The sequence below is a fragment of the Leptinotarsa decemlineata genome, unplaced genomic scaffold (assembly GCF_025532065.1).
Source record: "Leptinotarsa decemlineata unplaced genomic scaffold, Ldec_3_MD MMD2_tig00000090_RagTag_RagTag, whole genome shotgun sequence".
Classification (NCBI taxonomy): domain Eukaryota; kingdom Metazoa; phylum Arthropoda; class Insecta; order Coleoptera; family Chrysomelidae; genus Leptinotarsa; species Leptinotarsa decemlineata.
The window spans coordinates 2,027,464-2,046,232 of NW_027412541.1; the positions used below are offsets into that span (position 1 = coordinate 2,027,464).

Below are 18,769 nucleotides of genomic sequence, written 5' to 3' on the forward strand. Positions count from 1 at the left end.
ACGTTGTTACTCTTCGGTAATTATCGAGACTTTTAGTGACTTTCTTCATTTCTGTGCACCAAAAAAGGATTGAGTTAACCTGATGGCCTGAGGAGGAGTTCAGAAACAAAGCAGATAAGCTGGTAACAGAATCACCGGAAGATCAAAATACATTGGTGAGTCCAAATATCCTTTCTTTCCTCCACGAATTCTTTTTCCCTGGTTAAAATTAGAATTATTTAATTCTAGTTGAACAATTAATAGTTTTAGAGAAACCTTATGAATAATAGTCAAACAAATATAGACGAGTTAATAGAAAGCTTCAACAGTTCTGTAAACGTTTCTGATTCCATATCTGAAATCATGGCGACTAATACTTCAAATTCAACTCTGCCTACTCAAACGGTAAACCCAAGAGTTACCCTGAGCATGTTGAAAATATTTGTTGATGCGATACCTAATTACGATGGTGATATGAATACTTTGACTAGCTTTATATCAGCCTATGATTTTCTTTTTTAAACATATAGTAATGCCAATGATCCTATCTTGGAAAAATATTTAATTAGAGCAATTCAAACAAAATTAATCAACAGAGCACAATTATTAGTAGGTTGTAGAAGTGAATAAACTACTTGGGATTCAATGAAGTCTGCTCTTGTTCAATGTTTTGGTGATAAATGAAATCTTGAATGTCTATAACAAGGTTCACTCATGTGTAGACCTTTAAGAAATGAATCCACTTTGGATTTTGGTGAAAGGTAACGAATTTTGAGACGCACTCTTTCACAAAAAATTAATTCATTTCTTGACACAGAAATGGATGCCGCTACTAGATTGATTTATTTGAGACAATACCGACAATGTAATGACTTACATTATAGAAAAAAAATTTCAATATACCCAAAATCTTTTTAGAACTTCCATAGTGCCCCAACATACGAAAGTTGTCACAAGACCACAATTTCAAAACACACAAATTCCAATATTTGCAAGCCCACAAAACATTTCTCAAAATTTTGGAACTAATCAACAATTTTTTTATAACACTCCAAATTTCAACTATAACACCCCCCACAGACCAACATTCGAAACGAGACATTCAGCACCTCAGTCATTTTCTGCAAACTCATTTCCCAGACAACCTATCAATGTTCAGCCACGACCTGTCCACAGAAACTTCCCAACAAACAGACAAGTCTTTGGTCCACCCCCAAATGTTTTCAAACGGAGGACACCTCCAAATCAACCAGAACCAATGTCAGTCACATCGAGAAACACATTCTATATTCAACCAAATAACCCCCAAAATAAATTTGCACCATTGGGTCCTCGTAATTTCACTTCTCAGGAAATTTACCAAATTGATGAAGAGTCACCCGAGCTTCTAGAAAATACTAATGCCCCGAACAACTCTGACAATATTTCTGATAATTATGACTCAGAATTCAAACATGACTATTACACTTACGACCACAATTCGGACATAAATCCCCAAACTGAAGTTTATGAAAACCCTGGAGATTTTCTAGAAACCCCCTAAAATTTTCAGCAGTTTGGCCAAACCAACCACGGGACATAACCATTGAAATGTACACCGAAATAAACAATAGCCTACCCTATATAGAAATACTTTATCCACCTATGAAATTGTTAATTGATACAGGTTGTTATCATTCAATGATGCGGCTCTTTATTGCCAAAAAATTCTTTTCAGAAAGTATTTATCAAAGCCCTTCTAAAATCAAAACCGGTATAGGTGAGAAAGAAGCTAGATTTAAAGTTGATGTTAGATCTTTTAAAGAACCCAATTCAGACCAAATAATAGAATTCATTCTATTTGATATTCATTCATTCTTCGATGGTATTTTGGGCCGGGGATAACTACAAAAATGAATTTTTGTGTAGATTTTGCTCAAAATTGATTAGTCAATGAACAAGTTAAAATTCCAATGCTGTTTAGAAATCCAAATAAGGAAGCTTACAGCGTAACTATTAATGCCAAGGAAAATGTCTCAGTGGAAGTTGCTGTTTCTCAATATTCAAATGATGTTTTAATACCCGAATGCAATTTTCAAAATATATGTATTCATCCCTGAAACACTCACGACAGCAAAAAATGGATTGGGTAGAATCGAAATTCACAATTACTCGGACGAGTCGATTTCAATAACTTTCAATGAACCAATAAAAGTTTCTCCTTTTTCCCATAGTCAGAAAGAAAACTTTTATTTTTCATCGACCTTTTTTGAGTATTTGTTACCTTCCACAATCTGAAATATATGAAAATTATAATGGAGAACTTTATACAAGTGTAGAAGGGCAAACTTTTAAGTTTACCCCGATAAGTTATTGCGTAAAAATCAAATTATTTTTCACAAAGAAAAATCTTCTATTTATCAGTAGTAAATAGTAGTAGTAGTAGTGTTTATTAACCATATTGAATACACTCAGTACAAATGGCAGGTCACAGAATAGGTATACTAACATAAATGAGTGAAATATATATATATATATATATATATATATATATATATATATATATATATATATATATATATATATGGTAAAATGGATTAACAGGGTCTCTCAGTCAAAAAATCAAAAATCAAACTCTGCTTTACTTTGCCAAGCTTTCGCTTCTAATGGGAAGCTTCTTCAGGGCAGTAAAAATAAGTGAAAAACAATAAATTGAAGATAGAATTGACATAAAAGTTACATGTTAACATTTAGTCTCCACAAGAGGAGACTAAATCATCTGTCGGTAACAAATAAGACAGATGGGTAACCGCGGCTAAGCTAAACAGTGGAGACGGGAGTGGGTTAAACAACTTAGCAAATTTCAAATAGATCTTAATGGGCGCCAGGTAAATTTAATCCTCCAGATACCCTAAGTAACTCACAATATCAATAACTTACCAATTAATATTGGAAATAAAAGATAAAGATCTCCAATATGATTTATTCGGTAATCCTAACTTACATGGATTAACCAACAACGCTTCTAAGACAACAATGCAATATTCACACTACTACGCGATGTTCAGATGTCAATACAAGAGCGCGGTGTATATAACCACGAATTCAATCAGCCATAAATTACGGTAGTAACGACGCTCAAAAAAACTACAATACGTCGAGTAAAACTACCACGAAAATTGAGTAGGTGAAATCGTAAATACTAGTATCGGATGGTAAGACAAACTCGTTTGCGTCGCGTGAGCTCAGGCGTAGGCGCATCGGTGTCAATCAGCAATCGTGAAAGGAAGAATATACCTCAATTTCCGTTTCACAAATATCTATATCAATCAGGTATCAATAAACAACTCTTAATCAATAAACGATAAACAACACTATATCAACAGGTATCAATAAACATAAGGGCAAACAATTATTTAAATATCTCAGTATAGCACAAATTTTCAAATAAATCAATTATAACTTGCGTGCTCCTTTTGGGCCACCCGGTATATGGTGTTATGCTACCCCGTAGTTCGACGGAAGTGGATCACCCTGTAGTACTGCTGAGATGGATCACCCTGTAGTACGGCGGAGATGGATCACCCTGTAGCACCACCAAGATAGATCACCCTGTAGGGCACGACAAACTGGACCAGTAATGGATCACCAAATAAGATCCAGAAAGATAAAAAAACTTAAGAAGAAGAAAAAAAAGGAAAACAGGAAGACAGGAAAACAGGAGAATAGGAAAAAAAAAGGAAAGAAGGAAAAAAACCCTACGGAAGAAAATTCTCAATCAGAATCAGATAGCAACAAGGTGAGATTCAACCCCCATTCAATAGGACTATTTGACTAATCAATACCCCTGGTATATTTTCATTAAGCAAAGAAGCAAGATAACAAGAGTATATTTTTGGGTGCCCTGTATAACCATATGACCCGTAAAAATCAAGACAATTGAATGAGTGTTGAAACCTCTCTTCAAAACTAATATTCACTTGCATGACAACGATGGAATCAGAAATTACTAAAATCATTTAAAACACATTTAATGGTAAAATTCTTACCCTGGCCAAGGGGTTTTCTATACGATTCTTCGTGTGCGGTGCTCTGCACGGAATTCCTGCTGGGACTTGATGAGTGACTGAGGGCCTCCTGTTTCTTATGAATCTAGAGACAAGAAACGAAGGTTGTAGAATTGAAGAGGTGATATCATAGCTAAGACCACATGAGAGATGCGACAGTGATTCAGACATACCTAATTTCGGAAATCCTTCCACCTGGCACGAGTTCGGTAACCACCACAAATCCTCAAAAGAGCTTAAGTTTCAGACTGCAAATATCCACACCAAAATGACCAATCAGTCTTCCACTATACAATCCTGACTTGTAGAAATAATCCCCGTGAAGGATGGCACAAATACAACCAAATATATCCTACAATCAGTCTGATGGTACGCTTTGAACTCCGAACCAAACTCATCGAAAGCCAACTTCCGAATACTAAAGAGACTGCCACATCTGACAGCTAACCAGTTGTTGCCACAGTGCGTCCAATCTACACTACAAGCACCAAGGGGGCGCTGTGCACAACACCATAAATCTATCAATTCCTCCACAGCCACTTGAGACATCATCAACAAGTCCATGACCCATCAAAACTCCTTCTTAAAGCAATGCAACCCTAAAACAACCCTTGACAACTTGAGTAGCCGATCAATCCCTCACCCGTGAACAACTGTAGAACTAGTTCGGTGTAAGTCGACGGAACGACACTACGAAAGTTCGGCAGATGTCAACCAACAGCTGTCTCTTAACCTTGTTTACAAATGTTTCCAAAAATATTGTCCCAACCTATTTTCAACTATTTACCAATCCTTATCCATGCGATGGAATAGAAACATATAAGGTAAGTCGTCACATCTTTCCCATTCAGTACGAATATTTGAACCTTCATATTATGCAGAATATTTATCGAAAATATCAAATAGTATTCAGAAACCAGAGCTAACTGATATTGTTTTTCAGGCGATATGGCTCTAATATGTAGTAATCCTTCTGGAAGTGATGAATAACAATCTAGGCAAGAAATATTCTTGGAAAGGTATAGGGAATAAGGCAGACAACGGCTAAAAAAATGATAGTGAAGAAAACTGAGAAACAAACAATAACAACTATTTCAACCTAGCGAGGAATTTCGGATCTCCAACGTCGATTGGCAATAGGAGAATGCGTAAGTACTGGTCAAGCAGTTAGTCAGGGAGCATACATATATTCTTGTACATTTCAGGTATGGTTTTCTATGGAACGGAAGATTCCCATTACTATGATGTTAAATGAATAAAATCTACTTGTAACTTAATTACATTGTTAATATCCTTTGAATAAAAATCTTAAAAGGTAAGGTAGTGTTTTGAAAGGTCACATAAGAGCAGTTTGATCTAGTGCTAAATTGAAACGTAACAACTCCCCCCTTTCTCGAAGAAATTTACCCCGTAAATTTCACTCAATTCTCAAGAACTCAGTCTTCTGAAGATGAAGGTTTTAAATCCTTCACATGCCAGGAACCCTTCGAATTACCATCAGAGTCCCTCAATTCATAAGTCCAAGGCGACAGCCTCTTTTTTTTCAATATCAATGTTCCGTAGTGGTATCAATAGAATGCACAAAGATTACATACATTATCAAAAACGTCAATATTTCAGTTACACTTAACAAGGACATGTCAACAATCACAAATTTACGTTTTCATGTATATATAAAAACATCAATACTATAGTTCAATAAAATAATGATAAAAAAAAAACTTTAAATACAAGCTTTTACTTAAGTGCCCTTCTCCTCTAATTTGATTGCCATCGTCAGAGAATGCCGCATCTCTTGAACAGTTCCTGTAGCAATTTCTCTAACCCTAACCTCATACACGAGCTCATCTTGACTCAAACGGTTCACTAGCATTTTGCGGGACATGATAACAATCCCAATGAGACACAAAAAAATATTAAAAAAAATGATCAAAAAATTTTTTTTTCAAATTTATCAAAAAAAATTTTCCAAATTTATAAAAAAAAACTATGAAACGTTGTTTTAACGCGGCCCCACGTTGGGCGCCAAAAATGTCACCTCACAAACCACAAGAGGAGACTAAATCATCTGTCGGTAACAAATAAGACAGATGGGTATCCGCGGCTAAGCTAAACAGTGGAGACGGGAGTGGGTTAAACAACTTAGCAAATTTCAAATAGATCTTAATGGGCGCCAGGTAAATTTAATCCTCCAGATACCCTAAGTAACTCACAATATCAATAACTTACCAATTAATATTGGAAATAAAAGATAAAGATCCCCAATATGATTTATTCGGTAATCCTAACTTACATGGATTAACCAACAACGCTTCTAAGACAACAATGCAATATTCACACTACTACGCGATGTTCAGATGTCAATACAAGAGCGCGGTTTATATAACCACGAATTCAATCAGCCATAAATTACGGTAGTAACGACGCTCAAAAAAACTACAATACGTCGAGTAAAACTACCACGAAAATTGAGTAGGTGAAATCGTAAATACTAGTATCGGATGGTAAGACAAACTCGTTTGCGTCGCGTGAGCTCAGGCGTAGGCGCATCGGTGTCAATAAGCAATCGTGAAAGGACGAAAATACCTCAATTTCCGTTTCACAAATATCTATATCAATCAGGTATCAATAAACAAACTCTTAATCAATAAACGATAAACAAACATTGTATCAAACAGGTATCAATAAACATAAGGGCAAACAATTATTTAAATATCTCAGTATAGCACAAATTTTCAAATAAATCAATTTTAACTTGCGTGCTCCTTTTGGGCCACCCGGTATATGGTGTTAGGCTACCCCGTAGTTCGACGGAGATGGATCACCCTGTAGCACCGGTGGATCACCCTGTAGTACGGCGGAGATGGATCACCCTGTAGCACCACCAAGATAGATCACCCTGTAGGGCACGACAAGCTGGACCAGTAATGGATCACCAAATAAGATCCAGAAAGATAAAAAAAACTTAAGAAGAAGAAAAAAAAGGAAAACAGGAAGACAGGAAAACAGGAGAACAGGAAAAAAAAGGAAAGAAGGAAAAAAACCCCTGGCCAAGGGGTTTTCCATACGATTCTTCGTGTGCGGTGCTCTGCACGGAAGTCCTACTGGGACTTGATGAGTGACTGAGAGCCTTCTGTTTCTTATGAATCTAATTTCGGAAATCCTTCCACCTGGCACGAGTTCGGTAACCACCACAAATCCTCAAAAGAGCTTAAGTTTCAGACTGCAAATATCCACACCAAAATGACCAATCAGTCTTCCACTATACAATCCTGACTTGTAGAAATAATCCCCGTGAAGGATGGCACAAATACAACCAAATATATCCTACAATCAGTCTGATGGTACGCTTTGAACTCCGAACCAAACTCATCGAAAGCCAACTTCCGAATACTAAGGAGACTGCCACATCTGACAGCTAACCAGTTGTTGCCACAGTGCGTCCAATCTACACTACAAGCACCAAGGGGGCGCTGTGCACAACACCATAAATCTATCAATTCCTCCACAGCCACTTGAGACATCATCAACAAGTCCATGACCCATCAAAACTCCTTCTTAAAGCAATGCAACCCTAAAACAACCCTTGACAACTTGAGTAGCCGATCAATCCCTCACCCGTGAACAACTGTAGAACTAGTTCGGTGTAAGTCGACGGAACGACACTACGAAAGTTCGGCAGATGTCAACCAACAGCTGTCTCTTAACCTTGTTTACAAATGTTTCCAAAAATATTGTTCCAACCTATTTTCAACTATTTACCAATCCTTATTCATGCGATGGAATAGAAACATATAAAGTAAGTCGTCACATCTTTCCCATTCAGTACGAATATTTGAACCTTCATATTATGCAGAATATTTATCGAAAATATCAAATAGTATTCAGAAACCAGAGCTAACTGATATTGTTTTTCAGGCGATATGGCTCTAATATGTAGTAATCCTTCTGGAAGTGATGAATAACAATCTAGGCAAGGAATATTCTTGGAAAGGTATAGGGAATAAGGCAGACAACGGCTAAAAAAAATGATAGTGAAGAAAACTGAGAAACAAACAATAACAACTATTTCAACCTAGCGAGGAATTTCGGATCTCCAACGTCGATTGGCAATAGGAGAATGCGTAAGTACTGGTCAAGCAGTTAGTCAGGGAGCATACATATATTCTTATACATTTCAGGTATGGTTTTCTATGGAACGGAAGATTCCCATTACTATGATGTTAAATGAATAAAATCTACTTGTAACTTAATTACATTGTTAATATCCTTTGAATAAAAATCTTAAAAGGTAAGGTAGTGTTTTGAAAGGTCACATAAGAGCAGTTTGATCTAGTGCTAAATTGAAACGTAACAATATATATATATATATATATATATATATATATATATATATATATATATATATATATATATATGTATATATATATATATATATATATATATATATATATATATATATATATATATATATATAAAAAATATAGAGATAACAATGTCAGGAATAACAATCACAAACTTATAACAACAAATAGCTTCACAAAAGGAACGTAAATATTAAATTAAACATATATCTGTACATAAATATTTGTAAACATTCAGTGCTCGAAAAATTCTTTCATAGTATAGAAGCAGTTTTCTAAAAGATATTTCTTTGCTATTCAGGAACTCCAGCGTAACCAAAATTCCACTCTAAAGGAAATCACAATGCAGATATCGCTTTCAAAAAGGCTGATAGACAATTACAATATTACAATAACTCTTCTTGCTACCAATCAAGAAGTAATTAAAAAACGGCTAGATTTTCTTCAATTCAATATCAGTCAAAAACCTGATAGAATATTTGGGGACACAAAATACATTAAATCAGATTACATTAAATTGTCCAAAATTCAATTACCTTTCTGACAATTTAGAAGATGCATTAACAAATGCGAAATTAAATGCATTACACAGCACTGTAATCTCAGCTACGGAGCTAGAAAAGATAATGGGGCATCTATCTGCATTATACAACAAAGACAGGATTCCTCAATTTGAAAATTATATCTCATATTATCAATTGGTTGGCACACAAGTTACCTTATTAGAAAAAAACTTATAATTGCTATACATTTTCCGAATTCATTTCTCAAATTTCTTTCGAAATGTTTCGCCTATTTCCTATTCCGATTAATAACTCCACAATCGTCCCAAGTCACCACTTGGAGAAAACCAACAACGGTACGAGGATGAGATGTGCCCAACAATCGAGGACATACATATTTGCCACGATCATTGGGATCTACAAACAAACGATTGTATAGTAGCCCTTATCAAAGTAACTACATCATAGAACCTATCTCCAGTTAACACGTATTAGTAATCCCAGTTGAAAAACCTCTGAAAATCCTGGAAACCTGCCAAAGCGATGAATTCACACTTATAGGAGAACCAAGCCTTGTTGAAATACCATTCAACTACGGAATCACAATCGGAGATTTCAAATTATGGAACAAAAAAGAAATTGTGAGAGGCCATCTTCTAACCATTCCAGAAATCAAAATAAACAAGATTGACCAAAGAATTCACCTGAAGTCTATAGACCTAAAGAAAATTCATGAACTTCAAGACGATGCCAAGTTCTTTCAAATCCAGGACACAAAAGTAATTCACCCTGCAGTCTTCAGTTCTGCAAGCATCCTTATAACCCTCCTGATGGTTGCTGCCGCTGCTTTCGCAATCTGGAAATTTCATAAGAAAAGGATCACCCCCATGAAAGAGGAAGGACCCGTCCATACCGAAAATACCGAAAACAAACCAGTATACCTCTTGTTTCCGTCTTAGGGATGGAGGAGTTATGAACCCGATATCGCATACGTAACTTACATAATTGTAAAGTTTACTCAAATTTCCAAAGTCTCTTGTTTTTATTATGATTTTTGTTAATGAGGAACATTTCGAGAAAAAGCTTTCTGGACATATTTTTTTCTGAATATGAAACTTTTGCTTGATCAAAATCAATTTTGTAACCTGTTTCAATAGATTGTTGAGCTAGTGTACATGCATTTTTGTTCAATCTCATATCACTTTTGTGGAAGTTATTCTTCTTGATAATGTTCTGGAAGTTGTTCCAATATAATTCAAATCACAATTATTGCATGGTATATTATAAACAATGTTTGATTTTTTCAAATAAAATGTGGTCTTTTAACTGTGTTTTAATATTTCCAATAACTTTAATATTTTTTTTTGGAAATTTTGATATTCTTTTCATTGTGAAAAACTTTAATTATTTTGGAAGATAATTTTCCAATATAAGGAAAAGAAAATTATTTCATTCTGTCTTCTATCTGACTACAAGCATTATCATTTGTACTTTCTGTCTTACTGACAGTGATAAAAATAATTTTGAAGAAAAGAGAATTGAAACTTTTATTTGTAACTAACGTTACTGCAGTTTCGTCAATGTGGAAGTGGCATTCAGACCACTTGCTAGCTTATCTGATTTCCTTTTCGATAAGGTGGACAAGTTGGTGGTGGTGTTTATATAAGCTCAAGTGTCCGGAGTTTAATAGTGTTTATGTGGGACAATGTGGTCGAAATTTACAAAAACGGTATGCTGAATATGAAAGGTCCTTCAGTCTAGGAAAAAATGATTCGACGTTTTTAAACCATTCCTTGGCATGCAACTACAAGTTCCCGAATTCAAACGATACAGAAATTTTGCACTATGCAAGGAAGGATTACAAACTCAATTATTTAGAATCCTTGGAAATTCACAAGCATAAACATTGTGGGTGCCACCTGTTAAATGATCAAATCTATTTAGTTTCAAATTGGCACATCCGCATTGTAAATTGTAAATTCAGGTACTCAATCAAGCCGAGTACCTGTATTATCACCTATAGGGGTGGTATATAAGGGATAATGTAATAAATCATTGTTAGTTTAATGTATAAGTTTCAAAATGTCCTTATAGCACGAAACTGCAGTAACGTTAGTTACAAATAAAAGTGGTGAAAAGCAAAGAAAGTTTCAATTCTCTTTTTTTGAATATTACTGAAGTTTTTCCCAACACCAAATCGTTATTTTTAACACCTCGACAAGTGTTTCGATCACCAAGTGATCTTTTTTAAGAGGAAGGTTAAAAGAGAAAATTGAAGATTAAAATCACTTGGTGATCGAAACACGTGGCGAGGTGTTAAAAATAACGATTTGGTGTTGAGAAAAACTCCAGTAATATTCATTACTACACCAAAGGTTCCAAACAGTGCATCATAAAAAATGATTTTGGTGAGTACTTTTTCTGGAAAAGAATTCTCTATGAGAATATTTTTCAATAACAGTAAATTTTTTGGTTTAGTGCGGGATGAACTAGTTTTTCGATTATGTTTTTCAGACAAAGAATTATATTTATTTTCATAGATTTTTGATGGAAAAAATTATAATTAATATATCTTCGTGAACTTGTTCATTCAATATACCAATCTGTTATTAATGAATTGTCATCTCTACGAATTATTTTTAGATCTAAGGAAGGAATGGTATTATTGTCTTTCAGTTCTATAGTGAATTTTTATTTTGGGTTATAACTATTTACTTTTTCGAGTATTACTTGTGATTTATCCTTCGAGACAACATAAATGACATCATCAACAAATTTTTTGAAAAACTGAACTTTGAAACTAAGTTGGGGAAGTACTTCATCAAAGAGATCATCCATAACGTATTGTATAAGTATTGGTGGAATTGTTGCACCCATTGATGTATCTAAGATTTGTTTATACTAATTTCCTTCAAATGAAAAGTAACTTGAATTGAAAATGAATTTAGTTGTTTCAAGAAATTTGTTTGGGGTAATTTGTGACATTTTTTCATCAATACTCAATTTCAATTATAAAATTAAGATTACTTGTAAGTATTGTCCATTATTTTTCAGTTCTTTTCTATTGTATTTCATCTTAGCGGCCTGACGAAGTCTCTATTGAGAGACAAAAGCTTGGCGTGATCAGCAGAACGAAAGTGTACTCTTATAACACAAGTTATTCCAATAGTTCGATAAAGTTTATTATCATTATCAAGGAAGAGCGCTACAAAAAGTGATACAATAATATAAATTTTTGAAAAATGGTTTGTTTGTATGTGTATGTAGAACTATGAAACAAAAGAGAACAATCATAATGCAAGTGTGATCAGAGTCATCTGCTGTTTTGTGAGATTATCAATGAGAAAACCCAAAGTCAAATCAATGGAAGGAGGAGGTTGGAGCTTTATTAATTTTTAAAATTTGCTATGAGTCAGGTTAATGAGAATCCAGCATCAGTGCTGATTTGAAAAGCATGTAAATTTTTATCAATATTAACTAGAAAGGCATAAATGTTGCAACCTTTTAGAAGTTTTTTCTTCAAATGCTAAGATTTTGGTTGAATTATAGTCCATATCTATTAATCTACTATCGCTTCTGTGTGAAGTGATTCTATCTTTAAGTAGTCTTGACGTTTCCCCAATATAAAATGATAATAATAATAATGAATAGTTCATTCACAAATATACAATATTGAATAGGTAACATATTATGATTGTCTAGTTTGCGTTTAAACTATCTGGAAACCGAAAGTACGAAGTACTTTTTGAGTAATTACATGTCGATTGCTTGAATCCCACCCCTAAAATAACCCAGTTCTTGATACATGAAGTGAAGAGATTAAATAGTTGACAATGTAAGCATCAGAGAGTGAGTGATGCTAGGTCTGCAGCAAATATCTTTTATTGAATATAATGTATATAATGTTCGCAATGTTGTGTGAATAACAAATATGCAGTATCTATATGTAGGTAAATTATATGTATTTCCTAAGTACCTGGATATGTATTGTTATGAAAGTTTTAGTTTTACATATGCCAACACTGGATGAAGAACACACAAGGTTTGACTACGAGGATGATTTGTTCGGGAAATGATATTAATCTGATTGGCGCCCAAGTGGACTTGAGTCTGTGCCGACCGACAGAGCAAGCCGCCAGAAAGGAGTTCAAAATCATAAAAGGTATAGTAAGTGCCTGTTCGCCGCCATCCGAGTTCGCGTCGGAGTGTGCCTAACCATTTACTAGTATCGGAACTTGGCGTTTTTGGTCCTTTGTGGTATTTACAACTTGTACTACCTTTTCTTCACGTGCCTCCTCTCACGATTTTCGGTCCTTTGTTTATTCGCCACTTGAACCATCTGCCCAGAGCATCTCTCTGCGTTTTCAGCTCTTTGTGGTATTCGCTACTTAGGCTATCTTTTTCTCGTTTTCGGTACCCGTGTTAGCTATCGGCACTGATCTCGAAACTTCGGAATCGTGAGTGCAGAATTCAAAGCGTCATCCGTGATTCATATATTATTACGGGGTCAAAGAATGTAGCTCTAGTAGGTGAGGGACAGGCATTTAGTTTGAGGTGAATTACACACAGCTCCTTATATCCCTTTGCTCAGTAATCATGATTGATTGCGTTTCCAGCCTACCGTGAGCGCCGCTCAGCTTATATCATACCCTTGCCGTTTTCATTTTCCTAAAATAGTGAAACATCTCTGTGGCTGGTGAAAATGTTTGAATTACCAGCAAAGTGGAGAGAAATTTGAATTCTGGCTACCGATTTTGTGTAGTTCACACAGACCCCTAGATGACCGTGCCTTCACTATAGCTGCCTGGTTAAATGATGCCTTGTACCACTCAAAATTCCCGAGACTGGCGCTCGAAATCCCGTCCGAACCATCTAAGGCCGTCAAATATTGCGTTGACGTAACTACGAATAGGAGCGTATGAAAATGGAAAAGTAGAAAGTCAAAATCCTCTTTTCCTAGAAATTGGTCTCTACTAAAAATATACCCGTTCCAATTCAAAAAAGTTATCTATTCTTGAATATCTGATAACTATCTTCAGAGACTAATTGAAGTTAATCATCATATATTCTCCCTCCCACATAATTTTAGACTCAGTCATCGCCTGATAATGCTAACTTGGTTAGGAGAATACGCGTCGAAAGACGGTAATTTTGTTCTGGTGTGGATGAGTGTTCTAAATGAATCTGTTCAATATTATACTCACCAGAAACTTTTAAATTCATTCTGTTATCTTACCAATAACATCTCCGTAAACTACATATGAATCAATGGCCTAAATGATAATATTTGTGACAAAAGACTATGAGGTTACTTACATTATTGAGTTTGAGTTTCTTCGTTATCTTGTCAGGTTTGTAATGACCAGACAATTGATAAAGAACTGCCCTCGATCGCCGTCGTCCATAATTCATCGGAGGCTCCTCTGGTTCTAAATCACCGTTGGCGTCTGCAAGGAGGCAAGAGTCAGCACCACGGAATCGAGCTCCAAGTACGGCAGCTGTACACAATACACAATTCACTAGCATACATTTCTGTGACATACCACTGCATGTGGTTCAGTGCATTAGTCTCAAACCATAACTTGTTAGTGGTAAGTACCAAGTAATGAGCCCAGAGAAGAAAAATCAATGATTTTCACTGAAACATTTATGAACATTCCATCAGCTTTTAGGAGTTATAAATGTTAACCAGTATGAATATTACGACCTATCAGATACAAATTGAGACTGATGCATGAATTTACTATAAAATAAACTACAATATTGAGTCGCAGCAGGCCGTGGACTAGAATTTTCAGATCATATCTGCATTTGATAATATTGGGTCGCAGCAAATTCAGAACTATTCACGAGGTGAAACTTGTAGTTATCTAGTTTCTTAAACGTCATCAGCTCTAATTACCTTTCAGCACTTTGACAATAATAGTTCACATTCAAACAAAATCTGAGTGTTAGTATCAGTGGGAAAATCACTTTGATATTTTCGAATAGGTTACCTCATGAGAAATAATTTCAATAAATTTACATTGCTCACATTTCACATTTCTCTTTATTGTGAAAAAAATATCATTATTGGTTTCTTTTCTCCTTATACGTAGGTATCCCCCGATCAATAAAATTTATTTTTTCTTCCGAAGGATTTGCTTTTTTAAATTGAAAGGGGTATATTTTTAGGAGAGATTGAGTTTTGGGAAAGGAAGGATTTGACTTATTCTTTATTGATTTTTCTTCTTCGCCCACTTTCATTTCCTCATAATAATTTAACTGAATACATCTGTATAATTTCCTGTTATCCTATCTGGCTCTCCTGTCTTACCTCCATACCTCTTTCTCCTTTTTTCGCTGTTGACCTCTACGCATTAATATTTTCTGTCAACAAAAAAACTGGTTTTGACGCCTCTGATGCATTGGAAAAATTTTGAAACTGGGCGTCAAAGACCCAACAATTCAATATTATGAAGATATGTGTGCGAGAAACATAATACTGATGAAAATTTTTGCATTAGAGTTGGACCTAGAAAATGTTCCCAAAATCTGATCTGAAAAGATGAGAGGAAAGAGGAAAAAAATCGGCCATCGGCCTAGCCGTATAGGCCAAATTGGGAACATCAGTATTGAAAAACCATCATTTTCATAATTTGTTAATTTGTTTTCACATCGTATAAGTTCATGACTCCAACATGGTAGCAGAGCGTAGTTGGTTAGCCTGAGGTTCCGGAGTATAGGAGAAGCTTTCAAATTATAAGAAACTGTTGAGATTTTCTTGTTAGTATTTTTTTACTTCGACAAGTGTTCCAAAGCAATCATTCCATTCAGCTGAATTGAAGCTCTACCAAAAGCAAAATGAATGCAACTAAAATACAGATAGCATTACATGAAGGCAAGTCAAACTGGTCATCATAGAAATACAAAATCAACTTATTATCACGAAGTATTCAAAGCGGTACTGAGGTTGTTGAAGGAAAATCAACTTTACCCGAAGATTCACTAGAAAACGCAATGCTAAATCAGAAAAAAAAAGTGTGAGAAGGAGTTGAATGAATTTTATCAAGCATGCGCTACAATGATGCTTCACTGGTACTTACTGTAAACATGACTTAAGACACTCTTGAAAAAGTGAAAAGGTACACTACTGCTCATGTAGTTACTTAGGCTGTATGATGGTTATGTTGAGGACAAAACAAATGACACGTGCATGCAATTCTTCAGCTACACATGACACCCAGAAGATGATATTGAATCTCATATTTTTGAACTCAAAAATGTTTGAAGTATTCTGCAAAACGAAGTAACCAAGGATACGTAGTAAATGGAAACACCTGTGACTGCGATCTACCAGAATTATTGCTGATTGGCAAAATATACGAGACTTTTCCTCCAGAGTTTTTTTCATTCTAGTCAAGTTGGATGTTGATGTCGAAGAACAATAGAACAATCGATAGTTTAACTAACCAACTTTGTGCATAATGAAAAGCTTCATCATCCAAATTCATGGTCGAAGGGGAAGTGTTGTTCATGGAAAATACAGAAAAATTCAATAGGAATCACAATGTGAAACTTTTTTGTGAATATTGTATACGAAAACGGCTTAAAATAAAATAGTTTTTCAAATGGATTGCAGTCATTGCTGCTAATAGAATAAAGTTAAAAAACTAAAAAACACGCTTCTGAAGAACATCGAACTAAAAAGTTAAAAATATTTCTTTTAATAAGCTTAAAACAATAACGATCGGAAAATACTGGTATTATTATGAAAAAAGCCTGGGCGCTAGATATACACAAAATATGGCACAAAGCGCCCACGCTATTGTCACAATAACACTAGTATTTTTCGATCGTTATTGTTTTAAACTTTTTTTTTATATTTTTAACTTTGCACAGGCACCGATCTCAGAGCGCCTCAAAGATTTTCCTGTGCAACTAAATTTGTGGTGGGTACATGGAGAATAGAAATAGGTGGATTTTCCACACATTTATATTACTTCTTTTTATACATTGTGAAAAAGCAATAAGTATTATTCTTTATTCAGTTGAGAAGAACCACCTGCGTACATATTTGTTTCAATGTTGTTGCATCTCAAAACAACCAGCTGGGTTGGACAAGCAAATCAAATCTTTTCATTCATTTGAAACTCTCCGACACGATTTTATACGTTTTACAATATCGATACATTATTCAGAAAATATTGCATTTTATTCAGTACTGAGCTATGTTTGGAGTTGCAAGTCGTTTTAGCTCCTCGATAACTCATTTTCAAATCTATTGCAAAATTTGATCAAAATAGACAAGAAGCGGGTAAAAACATGAAATAATTTGAATACAAAATTCAAAGCGTTTCATAACATTCTACATTACTACAAAAAACCTATTCAATTCTTCATGAAATTTGTTTTACTGACGAGCAGTTTATATCTATATTTCACTTGTTGAGCAGTGTATAAAATTTCGAAGACTGACAAATCTACCCGTGATACGAAATTATTGATGCATAGTTGTCCTAAAAAAAAACTGTGAGACACAAACATCAAAGGTTCCGACAAGAAAGATACTACTGGTTTAAGCTATACTATTGCAGTGGGTCGAAAGCCTACTGAGACTTGTAGTACGTCCTTTTATCACGGGTCTCTTCAGGGACTGAACGTTCCAATAGCTAACAATGGTAGCAGGCGGTGAGCGTTCGAAGACATGAGATTCAAGTTAGGTTCAAGCTGAAACTGCACAAGAACATTCAAGACCAATGTTACTGGTGGGAGGAGTAGGTCCAGAATCAGCTGTTATTTTTAAAGTCATGTGACGTGCGTCCCAAAGTTAACGAATCGTTGCGACTGTCGTAGTCAAATCATAGGCAAAGGATTGAAAGGGTGTTCAGTGGTCATAACGAAACCCAAGATCATATGACGTCACACGCCACTCCCGGGTCATAGGCTGAGAGGAGAAAAAGAGTTTCAAGGTCAAAATCAGTGTGATAGCACTGAGAGGAATAGCGGTGGGAGTAGGTTCAGAATCGTCATCAGTATCCTACTACGATTGCATACTTTTTATCGTGAATTCCATACCGTTAACATGTACCACCACGCACAGGTAATGTTGGAGATCCATTTCTTCAAAGACAAAAGTTCAATATCTTCTATATGAAGTAAATGGATAACCTTTATTATTTCATGCACATGAAGTTCTGATTTAATTGGAGAACATATCAACATTTTGTGTGCGAGACTCTCATCACTTAAAAAGTTGAAATAATTTAAAAAGATTAATCTTGCAGAAACTACAACTTGAAACTTAGTATCAGCATGATAACATTTTTGAGTTCATGCAGTAATTGAAGTGCAGGTGGTGAAACATATAAAATTACTGATGTTGCCTATTCTTACCACTATCGTAGATCTCGCATTCCGACATCTCTGCCATTTTAGTATTCGTGATATCTTTGTGTGAGGCAAGGTAAAGAACAACTTCTCGCTTCTCATTTTTTATAGGCACAATGTCTAGCAAGCACCAAAATGGAGTACCTGAAACGAAAAATGTGTTGTTGAGGAAATAATGAACGTACCATTTTCATTATTGTTGTAATTATAAATTGTAATTGTTATTAACAAGATAAGATAAAAAAAATAGTATTTAGTTTTTCGTTATTAACTCAAAAGATATTAATATTTAAGCAATTTTGAAAAAGCTCGTTGAAGAGAAGGAAATTTCCGATAAAGTCCCAACTCCCGACTCTATCTCCATTATTTATAATTTTAATTTGACGTTGAAAATAGGGTTCCGCGCGGCTGTTACGGCATGCGCGCGATGCCGCTAAAGAGAGTTCATCAAAAGAAATAATTTTTTATAACATAAAATGTCATTTTAAATATTAAAAAAAATCTAGTA

General features: G+C 35.0%; 1 protein-coding gene across 1 annotated transcript in view; it reads right to left on the minus strand.

Moving 5' to 3' along the window:
• The window catches only part of Elk (Eag-like K[+] channel), a 322,370-nt gene that overhangs the window by 242,845 nt on the left and 60,756 nt on the right, over positions 1–18,769 (minus strand). The window contains exons 3-4 of the mRNA XM_074172321.1: positions 18,268–18,405; positions 14,209–14,390 (exon numbers count right to left, since the gene is read on the minus strand). Coding sequence (XP_074028422.1) covers positions 14,209–14,390; positions 18,268–18,405 — 320 coding nt within the window. The remainder of the gene's footprint in view (positions 1–14,208; positions 14,391–18,267; positions 18,406–18,769) is intronic.